This window comes from Odontomachus brunneus, unplaced genomic scaffold, assembly GCF_010583005.1.
Source record: "Odontomachus brunneus isolate Ranch 3 - 2012 unplaced genomic scaffold, Obru_v1 Obru_scaffold_104, whole genome shotgun sequence".
In the NCBI taxonomy this organism is placed as follows: domain Eukaryota; kingdom Metazoa; phylum Arthropoda; class Insecta; order Hymenoptera; family Formicidae; genus Odontomachus; species Odontomachus brunneus.
Genome location: NW_022639554.1, coordinates 549279 through 560366, shown reverse-complemented (window position 1 = coordinate 560366; position 11088 = coordinate 549279). Strand labels below are relative to the sequence as shown.

General features: G+C 45.0%; 1 protein-coding gene across 9 annotated transcripts in view; it reads right to left on the bottom strand.

Moving 5' to 3' along the window:
• LOC116849052 (trithorax group protein osa-like) overlaps window positions 1–11015 on the bottom strand; it is a 23641-nt gene extending 12626 nt beyond the window's left edge. For 3 of the 9 annotated variants that reach the window (XM_032825805.1, XM_032825807.1, XM_032825808.1), the window contains exons 1-4: window positions 9951–10799; window positions 9599–9721; window positions 9278–9481; window positions 8559–8618 (exon numbers count right to left, since the gene is read on the bottom strand). In XM_032825805.1, coding sequence (XP_032681696.1) covers window positions 8559–8618; window positions 9278–9481; window positions 9599–9721; window positions 9951–10799 — 1236 coding nt within the window. Of the gene's footprint in view, window positions 1–101; window positions 916–8558; window positions 8619–9277; window positions 9482–9598; window positions 9722–9950 lie in introns of those variants that run through there. The other 6 variants (XM_032825806.1, XM_032825809.1, XM_032825814.1 and 3 more) reach the window with 4 other exon arrangements.
• Window positions 11016–11088: the final 73 nt, after the last annotated feature.

Below are 11088 nucleotides of genomic sequence, written 5' to 3'. Positions count from 1 at the left end.
GAGAGAGAGAGAGAGAGAGAGAGAGAGAGAGAGAGAGAGAGAGAGAGAGCGAGTGAGGCCGAGAGGAACGAAAGAAAATTCAGGCACATCATTACACCTACCAGGCCGCGTGTAGTTGGTCCGTGCGGATGGCGATTAAACACTTCCTCGGGCGTACGGGCGATCGTACGGTACATAGGCAGCGCGGCACAAGGACTCTCGGCATGACGCGAGAGATCGAAGGAGAGGCGTTACCCGGCTCTCCACGGCTAAAGCACGACGAGCAGCAGCAGCGGCGACGACGAGAGAGAGAGAGAAAGAGAGAGCGAGAGATATAGAGAGACAGAGATATAGATAGATAGAGAGAGAGAAGCGGAAACGCAATTGCTCCGTAGTTGCGCTTTCACATGTTTGTCCAACTAGGCGAAGTAACGCAAGGACAGAGAGAAAGAGACGAAAAGAAGAGCGAAAAAGAATCGCGATTCTCGAGAATCTTTGATCGCGGAGAAGTAATCGGGCCAGTGCCGCTGGCGTACCAGTCAAACGCGAGCATTAGATTCCTGTTCTCGGCCGCTGTATTCCGTGTGTGTCGTCGTGGTCGGGCGTTCTACTCCGCCGCCGCCGCCGTCGCTTTGTCGCCGTCGTGCGCGTGCCCTCTCGCTCTCCTCGAGCGTCGCATGTTGTGTCAATAAGTCTGCCAAAAAGCTCGGTGTCACGGGACGAGGCCTGTCGCGACTTCAGGGGACACGTAGGATTACGTAGTAATGTCGCGCGCGCCGTGTTGTTCGTCGTGCGTGCGTGATGATCGTCTGTCTGTGTATGTATATAATGTGTGTATGCGTGCGGGCGTGCGTGCGTGAGTGCGTGTGCGCGCGCGCGCGTGCACACGCGTCAAGCAGGTTATATTATTCGTGCTCGGGGTCGCGATGAAGAGAGAGACAGAGAGACAAGTAATGTAACCTGCGCGTACGTGGGGACGTACCGCGTCGCGCTCGGCGAAACGTGATTCTTTGATCGGGGCCGTGCGTCGTGAGAGACTTCGCTTTACGGATTTCGCGTCTAGCTGGCTAGCTCTCCTCGTCGCTTGTCGGAGGGCGTTCTTTCGTGGCGCGGCAAGCGTTCGGCTCGGCTCGGCCGTTTCCGCCGCGAGCCGTCGAGACCGCGTATGCCAGCGCTAATATCCCCGAGAGCGCCGAGGAGAATCGTCCTGAAAAAGCCCTCTGTCTCGGGGACCGCGGCGACGAGGCTGACGTGCGCGTTATGCCGTCCTCGAGCTTTGTTCCCTTGGCTCTGTCCGTTCATTTGTATCTCTTCATCGCATAAGGTAAAAATGCGAATGCCTGGACACTAATAACATTAATACCTGACATTCTTATTGTTTCATTCTTTCAGGGTGATTTTCACTATTCTCGGTTATCTTAACCGACCAATTATTTCACTGAAATTTACCGATCGTATTTGTCGTAAGCAGAATTGACAAGTCATGATTGACATTTTATCGTTTGTTAGATTAATTAAAATTTGGTGAAAGTCACGCTAAGGGTGGCTACTTTTACCAAGCTCCGATTAAACTGTTTTAATAATTGCAGAATTCCAACTGAAGCTGTTATTGTAGAAAAAATGAAAAGTGAGAAGTAAATAAATGTGCATTGATAATGTTACAGCTAATCATGAAAATGTACGTCCCAACGTCTCAATATGATAAAAAATTTTGTTAGGACGTGCAATTTTATGTTTAACTAATGTTACTAATCCACATCTATTACTCCTCATTTATCTTTTCTCCAACGGCTTTAGTTGGAATCCTGCAAGGTTACTGAAACGATTAGTTTAACTAGAGTTTGATAAAAGTGACTCTAAATACAAATATTTAAACTTTCAACACAGAATAGATATACATTCAATGCATGAATATGTATTTCACATTGAAAGTTTAAATGTTCGTATTTCACACATACACACAAGAGCAGAACAATAAGAATGCCCAGAGCATTAAGCTTCATCTACAATGTGTTCTTTACTTCCTGTTTCTTTCTCTCTTTCTGACTTAAACCTTAAGTCTTAAACCAGAAAAAGACGGAGAATAAGGAACAGGAAGCATATTGTAGAAAAGGCTTTAGATATAGGTGTTATTAATGTACCCTGACATTAGTGTTTTTCCCTTATCCTTCGGCGGAGGAAACTTGCCTTTCCTTCTCGAAACCGCGTCGACGGTCGTCAAATTGCCGCCGACCACGGTCGTTTCGCGTCTATCGCGACCCATCGAGTGCACGGCACATAGATCGCCCTGTTAGCTGGTGCACGCGCTCCACACGTTCTCTCTTCACTCACTCCTTTCTCTCTCTCTCTCTCTCTCTCTCACTCACACACACACACACCACGCGCGGCGCTCGTGGCGCGACGAGCGGTCGGCGAATATCGTGCAACTTCGGCACTTTTCGATCGGCGAATTCGCGTGCCCCAGTAAAGCCTGACTACAGAACTGACTCTCGTGTCTATACGAGATCGGTGTGTTCTATGCAAAATATAAATGTATCTTTCTCTCTTTCTCACCGCTTCTCTCGTATTAGCATCAGTGGTCTCTCGTTGGTCTCCCGTGTTCGAATAATCAATCCTCGAGAGGGGAAAAAAGAAATATATATATATGCACGTATGTATGTGCAATGTATGTCACTTGAATCGCAGCATCTACCACGATTCATGATGAACAAAACGGAGCAATTTCGTCATCTAATAATATCCGCTTCTATAAATAATGAATTTTACTTTGAGTCATGCCGCGGCTCATACTTATATATTCGCTCTGTTCGATTCGCTCTCTCCCCTCGAATAAAGTCGCGTGTTATTTCGATATGGTAGATAATAGCTCGCTGTCAGACGTTTGACACGCTGATGCTGTATGACGCAAATAATATCCATCATCTTCTTTATCGATACGCGAAAGCTCGCTCGCTCGCTTGGCTTTCGGCGCGTCCGATTCCGACGCTGTGTGATCTCGCGGTCCCGCGAGATGGACCCTAAATTGCCAATGTAGTGACGATAGTTAGTCTGCTATCGCTAATTGAAGTCATTTCGACTTCTTTGACTGTTTCTTTTTTCACATATAACCTATCTTGATATTTCTAATAATTTCTTTACAGAAGGAAATAAAATATCAATTATATACTTTTTTAAAATTATTATTCGAAATGTACACAGAAAAAAATCTTAAAATCCACTTGAAAATAATACACTGAAAGTAATCAATGTTTCATATATGAGCAACGATATGAAATTTTGTTAGAAGAATTTTTAGTTTCGAGTGCCAATGATGTTATAATTTTAATATTTAAAAACATCGTATTCTCAATTCAACATCTTGTATTTCTCATTCATGAAAATTATTTTCGAATAATAAGAATATTTTTTTTTGTTAAATCATATAAAATGTATTGATGCAAGTAACTTGCCTTCAAGTTTAACGTTACGTAATCTCATTTTAAGTTTTAAAGATATTCTCAAAAAAGAATGTCTTTTTCTGTTTAGGTTTTGAATTATTATTCGAAGTGTAGGTCGAACTAACTGGCAATCTAGGATTAAGCGCGCGATTGTTGACTTTGGGCTCGACCACTTTGCATCCGACTTTTCATCGATCATAAATCTCTCCTTCTCTCGCGTGAACTCGTGAAAAGTGAAGAGTTCTATTGGCGAATTCAATGGAACTTTTCACTTTCCACGATTCACGCTAAGGGAGAAGATTCATGATCGACACCCTGAACGCCTGTTTGTATTCAAATGCGAACCCACGAGAGGGTCCGTGTCTCAGGAATCGGTTCGGCGATCACCGATTGTGTCATCGAGAGTGTCATCGCGTTGTTTTGATACACACGATCCATTGTCACGGAGAAGTCCCGTAGTACTTGCGTGTTATCGGACGGCCGATGTTAATCCGTTCGATACGCACGTTGAACTTCACGAGATACACCGTGAGTGCGCGGCAGGGGGAAGGAAGGGGGCCCGATCAGTATCTCTCAAGCCGGTCAAACACGACTGAGAGATGCGCGTGAATGAAAACGTAAATAATCCGAGAGAAAGAGAGAGAAAGAGAGAGAGAGAAAGCGTGTGTGTATGCACGGAATGTATATACACGCAATAAATATATGCACGCATATGCGCCGGTGTTCCTGCGAGCGCAAGATCGCTCGTTACATAACATTATATTTATCTGTCGGTCGTCGTAATGTTATTATCCCACCAACTGCGATTCGCGACAACAACTGAATGCGAGGTTCATTCAACTTCGGGGGATCCGTTGAGCGCAAGCGAGAGAGAGAGAGAGAGAGAGAAAGAGAAAATTATAGCGATCGATGATCAACACTGAGATTTTGTTACGTTCAGTACTCGAGTGCGGACACGCGAAAATAATCTCCCCACGTCTTCGTAACGTATTCCTTACGCGCCTCTGGTATTACGACAATCTCGATACACGCGGGTCGTATCGTCGCTTTCAGCCGCGGTGAGATCACCTGTAGCAGACTAAATACCATGTGTTCCCATCAGTCGTGTTTACATTGGATCGTCTGCTACGCGTTTACGATTAGCTCTGCTCCACGTAGAGCGCGTGTATCGTCGCGGATTGCGCCCACTCGAACTCTACCGCCGATGTATCGACGTTTATTGACCGTGTACCGTACGCCGTGGCGGCGCGTAAAGTCCCTTTAACCGTTTACCACCGCTCACGCCGTCGAGAATATTTCGCAGGGGGCAACTTTTAACTTAACCGGCCTCTCAATAGTCCTCTACTAAGGTAAAAGTACCAATTCCAAGACACGTATCCAATTCTGAACATTCTTATTGTTTTGGTTTTTAAGTGCGGATATTTAAACATTTAACATAGAATGTATGTATATACTCAATACTTGTATATTTTATGTTGAAAGTTTAAATATCTATGTTTAAAAACCAAAACAATAATAATGTTCAGGATTAGCTACATATCCGGTATTGGTACTTTTACCTTACTGCAAAGATTCAAGTGAGTTAATTCGCTGTTTCTAGACCTGTAGATTGTTCAATTCGCGACCTCTACTTGCTTAAAAGAAAGAAAACAAAGAAGTTTCTCCGTCTCTCAAAAGCGTGAAAATCCTAAAGGCAACACTTTTTGCCTCATTCCACTCTATAAGAACACGACAATCGACATTAAGCCTTTACTATGCGCCTGGTTTATCATTGTACCATGAAAAATATATATATAAAAAACAAAATATATTTATTTGATGGGTATTAACAGTATATTTACTTAAATATAGCTTTTTTTTAAAAAGAATGAACAATTGCTTTCGTGAAAAGCTAAGGTTTTCAGAGAATGCATATTTTCTTATTTGCAAAATGTTTATATTAATGTAAGTAAATATATCATTATCGTATCCATCGAATAAATATTTTTTGCTTCTTAGGTATTTTTTCTCTTAAAGTATAGATGCATATTTTGCGAAGAAGTATACTTTCTCGAAAATATATATACACAATAGACCAATAACTTTATCCTGAACTCTCTTTTATTGATAAAATGTGACTTGACATAAATGCTCCAATGATTGACCAATAAGAAAGCACAATCAGTTTTATATTTTTATTGATAAACAATTGGAATTTCTAATAAAATCAACGTTTATATCAAATTTTGATTTGTCAGCAATCGAGAAGTAATAAGAAGTAAAATAATTAATAAATTTTAGTTATAATTTTCATGATATATATATGTAAAAGATAAAATATTAGATAATGACAATTAAATAATATTATAAATTAATATATCTCTCTCTTACCAAAAATTTCAAAGATTCGTTTTAGAAATATTAAAAACAAACATTAATGTTTCACAACATTCAATTATTAGAACGTAGTAAATCATAGAGACGTTTACCATATAATTCTCCCGAATGTCTCATAAGCATTATTTAGAGGCACTTCCATCGATAAAAGAGAGTTTAGGGTGCCAATCACGAATCTTTTCACGTGAACTCGATCTTATCAATCATGTAATTTTTTCCATAGTATGAAATCACGAAATAAATCACGAAAATTGAATAATTTTGCAGTACTCATAGGCGATTTTGAATCTTTCCCTTGAATATAAACCCTTGAAAAGTGAACATTTGCGTGTATCTTCAAGGTTGAAGTTTTTACTTTTCACGAGTTTACACTGAGGGAAAAAGATTCATGATTTTGACCCCTAGAATGAGGACTCACATTATATAAAACAACGTGTCTTTGACACACGCCTAACGAAGGCTTAATTCGACTTGAGTCGACTTGATTCGCAAAAATTCCTGGAAAAAAAATCCGAGAGAAAAAAAGAAGTGCAAACGTTTATCGCATTCACAGCGTCTCGCGGATTGATTTCTCCCGGTCGCGGAATAGATCCGGCGACCTCGTTATTTCGCAACGCCGTAGATCGAGTCGGTAACATGGCGGGTACTCGCTCGCGCGACGGCACCGAGAGCGCATGTACTACGCGAACGATTCGTTCGCGGTTGACTCCAGTGGCCGTCTACAATACGTTGAGTAAGCTTGGTGCGTAAGGAGTGAGAAATCAAAATAATTTATTTCGCTCAGATTTATATAGCCTCCACTTCCCTGACGCCGAAAGTCTTTCTGTCAGACAAATACATCCGGTGTGAGGGAGATAGAGTTTAGATGTATACATTGGTGAAATAAATTAGTATTATTTCTCACTCTTAGTGGCCGTGTACAAAATATTCGGAGTAAGCTTGGCGTGAGTTGGAATGAAAAATGAAAATAATTTATTCCACTTACGCCTATACTCCAACTCCCTTACACCGCAAGTATTTCTCTCTTAGGTAAAGAGGTGTCTATAATGAGAACTTAAGCCATAAGACTTAAGCTTTAAGCCTTGAGCCGTAAGAAATAGACTAATCACAGTGAAATATGAAGAAAATAATCGACTGTGATTAGTCAATTTTTTACGGCGTAAAGCTCAAGTTCTTATTGTAGACGTCGCTCTACAATGAAGAGAAATACTTCCGGTGTAGGAGAGTTGGAGTACAGGCATAAGCGAAATAAATAATTTTTATATTCCTAACTCCAACTTACGCCATGCTTACTCCGCGCATTGTAGATGGCCACTAACTCTTGCCTCATATGTTAAGCTCATTCCACGTATTGGAGACGATCCCCTAAAGATCGCGGACACTCCGAGCTGACGCTCGCTCGCTCGCCCGGTATCCCACGATATCCCATTTCCCTTCGGGCATCGCGCATCTCGCGGGCGGAATATTATCTCGAGAAGCGTATCTCGGGGTGCGCTCCGTCGGGAGCGGGTGCCGACCGCGCTCGATGCCGGCGATGACGACGGCGGCGACGGCGAAGGCGACGACGACGACGACGTCCGGAAACTCCCGGCCGGACGTCGCGCTGGTAATCCCGCGGTAATCCATTCGCCGCGCTCTTCGTTCCACGGAGAGTATCCCGCGCAAGCAAGCAAGCAAGCAGATTTCGATCGCGTTCCGACGACGCCTCGGAGCCGCGCCGTGGGAGCGCAAGAAGTTCGATAGCGTGTCGCAGAGTGACAGTCGCATGATCCGGCGAACCGAATATAGCCGAGCGCGAACACAAAACGTCACGTCGCGCGGAAGTGGGGGGAGCGCCGCCACCGCCGCCGCCGCCGTCGTCGTCGTCGGCCAATCGCGGGCTCGCGTCGGCCCGCTCCGCCGTCGCGTTATCCGCGTCCCGCTCGGTTCTTTCGTTTACCTATCCATGCAAACGCCGCCGGAGTGGGGGCGAACCGGGCGCGCGCGCACATACGCGGAGGGGAAACAGCGGGGAAGTCGCTAATATCTGGGGCTCCGGCGGCCGCGCAACTCGCGCCCTAATCGAACTCTACGAGTCGACCGTACTCTCCATCCCCACCGTCGCCGTTGTCCGCGCGCGCTCTCCTCCCTCCTCGCTCTCTTCCGCCCTTACTCATCCTCCCCTTCCTCCTCGTTCTCGTCCTCCTCCGCCGTCGCCTCCTCATCCACCACTTCCCTAGTCTCCTAACTCCTCGCGCTCTTCGCGAAAGACTTCCCTTTCGCTCACTCTCGCTTGCTCTTTTCGTCGGGAAAGTACTTGACCGAGTACTAAGATCATGCCGAAGACCAAACAGAGCACCTCGTCGAACGGAGAATCCGCCATCCGTCCGAGCTCGCCATGATCGGATGGGCGCAACGCCGAGCAGAACACCGGTGAACGTCTTCACCGACTGGACGATGCCTTAGCACGCACGTGTTGTCTCGAATTAAAACATGATTCCCGACCGGCGTCGATCCATCGAATGCCGTGGCTTTTGCGGCACGAGAAAATAATGGATACGACGTGTACGTGAATGCTCTACGACGATATCGTTCCTGTCACGACTGAGATTATGCAATCGCGTGCAAAAACTTGTTTGCTACATTCCCGATGCTTTACCTTTTTTTTTCACGCGCATTTGCTCGAATCGTCTCGAGAGAAAGAGCCTCTAAACGCGATGTCGATGTACTGAATTTTTTCTTCTATTAGATCTAATCTATCTCGAATGTATGTATGCAGAGACTCACCCCTGAATCAATTCCTTGAGTATTTGGTGTTGTCGCTCGCTGTTGCAGATTGTGGAAAGCCTAAAAAAAAAGACAGGTTTCATTAATGGTCCATTTTTATATATAAAAAAAATATTCTAACATGCATTTTTCAATTACTCCTACATTATGTACGCTTTTGTACGTTTCAATCGTAAATCACATGTTTTCGAAAATATTAACGGGTATCACTGGTTCTGTCACGTGTACATGTCTTTTTAGAACTTTCAAATACCTCAAGTAACTCAAGTTTTACAGAATTCGGCGTGTCACGTCGTAAATTTATAAAACAAAGGATTAAAGTAAAAGATCCACTTTGTATATTATTTGTGCACTTAAACTATCCATTATTTTGTATATTTTCACGGACATTTTGTATATCTTCTTAACATGTATTAAGGATATTCTTGATTAATGTATTCTCATTCATAAAAAAGAAAAACATTGTTTTAAGTCCAGCATGAAGTTATTACTGTCTGTTTCACTTGAAAAATCAGTCTATGTCAGTTACTTTGTGTCTCTTTCGTAATGAGATTGTACCTTTATAGGTCAAGTACAAATACTAAAGTACATTCATGTTGCTGAATATATTCTCCTATGGTACTATTGGAAAATGATTGTCTCTAACAATGTTAACACACTCCAGTAGTATTAGAAATGATCAGCAACCAGTAATTGCGCTAGTTTCCACAGATACTCACCTGGGATTGGCTAGCAGCCTGTGGCTGGGGTGATGCAGCAGGTGGTGGAGCTGGTGACTGAGACAAAGCACGCTGTGGTGACTGACCCGAAGGAGTGACTTGATTACTCGGTGGTGGTGGTGGATTTGATGGGCCACCTTGATTCCACCTTTGTTCTGTATATAGGCTTGATGGATGACTGGTTTGCGTCGTATAAGAGTTTAACTAAAAAGACACAAGTGAACATTCCTTAGTAACGCTAAGATCTAATTGAGTTAGTTTCCTCTAATTGAGCAGTGCAAATTAAAGCTAAACAATGCAATCAAAAGTAGATCTGTTTACCTGATGGTGACTGTAGGGTGCATGAGGTCTTGCTGGAGAGGAATATCGTTGGGTATACTGTTGATATTGCATGGGTGTTGGGGAACTCTGTCCTCCTGGTCCTGCGTGTAATCTTGGTGAACCCTGGTGGTTTGGAAAGACACACAGCAATTAGAATCACATACGCATGAGTTGAGTATGCAAAATTAGAAAGAGGATCCCAGATCCATGAGAGAGATCAGTAGTATCATGACTCAAAGAACAAGAAATAAAGATTAGACCACAATCCAATACTACTTTACGTTCCATTGTGGAGCTTAACCTAAGCGTAACTCTGCAGCGCACATGTGAATCGTAAAGCGTATGAATTTACCGTCTGTGGAGGACGCTGGCTAGGTTGTGGATAAACAGGAGGTACAACTGGTGGCCTCTGCATAGGCCATGGCTGCTGATAGGACTCTGGTGCCATTCCAGGGTAATTTCCATGAAGTCGATGCACCGGTGTGGACGCTTGCAACAACTGGTTCAACGTAGGCGTAGGGCCAGTGGCCTGGGATATACTTTGTCCAGAGAGAAACCTTGGCTGGCCCGAGTAGCTGGCCGGGTTCGCGCTGACATACGTGAGACGCGACTCGATCTTGGAGGCGGAATAATGCTCCTCCATCTCGGCCCTGTGCGCCCGCTCGCTCTCGTGCATCAAGTGTTTACCATGGTAGTCCAGCTGCTTGCCGGGGAAGTCCGCGTGCTTGGTCACATACTCCGGTAACTGCTTACCGGCCGGATAGTCGGAGAGCGACTTGCTCGCGGCGAACTCGCTGGATTTGTTGCTGTACTCGTCGGCGTAGTCGCGCATCACGTTTGGCGCGAACGGATGGCCGGGGTGGCCGGGGTGGCCGGGCGCATCGTGGCCCTCTTGCTTGCCGACGGGCTCCTGAGGCGCCTGGCCAACCTCGCGCGGTGATTTTACCTCACCGGCAGCAGTGTGTCCAATGTCCTCGCGGTATTGACTCATCTCGTAGCCCGTGTTGTCCCCGCCGCGATTCACATATTTAAGCAGCTGGGCCGCGCCCCGGGACACTTTATCGTCCGGCTCCGGATCCAGCTGCTGCTTCGCACTGGCACTCGCACTATTCCCACCGACTTGCGTACGCTTCTGTGCGCATTTCACGGACTCGCTCAGCTTCACATCGTTTTGTTGGCTCTCGGCTTGCGTCGCAGCCATGTTCTCCTCTCCTCACGGAGCCATCGTCGTTTTCGTAAACTGGCCAATCGCGGGACCTCGTGCGCGCCTTGCTCAGGCGGAGTACTACGTACTCGAAATCGAAATACCGATTAGTCGAACGGCTCGCGTCGCGGCTAACGCCTTCCAGCACATACTCGATCGGCCGTGCGTGGACTAAGCGGCGCGCTAGGAAAAATCACTTCCTGGCGTTTTCAAAGTAGAAGGAACCAAAAAAAACTCATGCACGAACGTCAAAAGCAGCGTCGCACGTATTACGCCATCTTGCGGC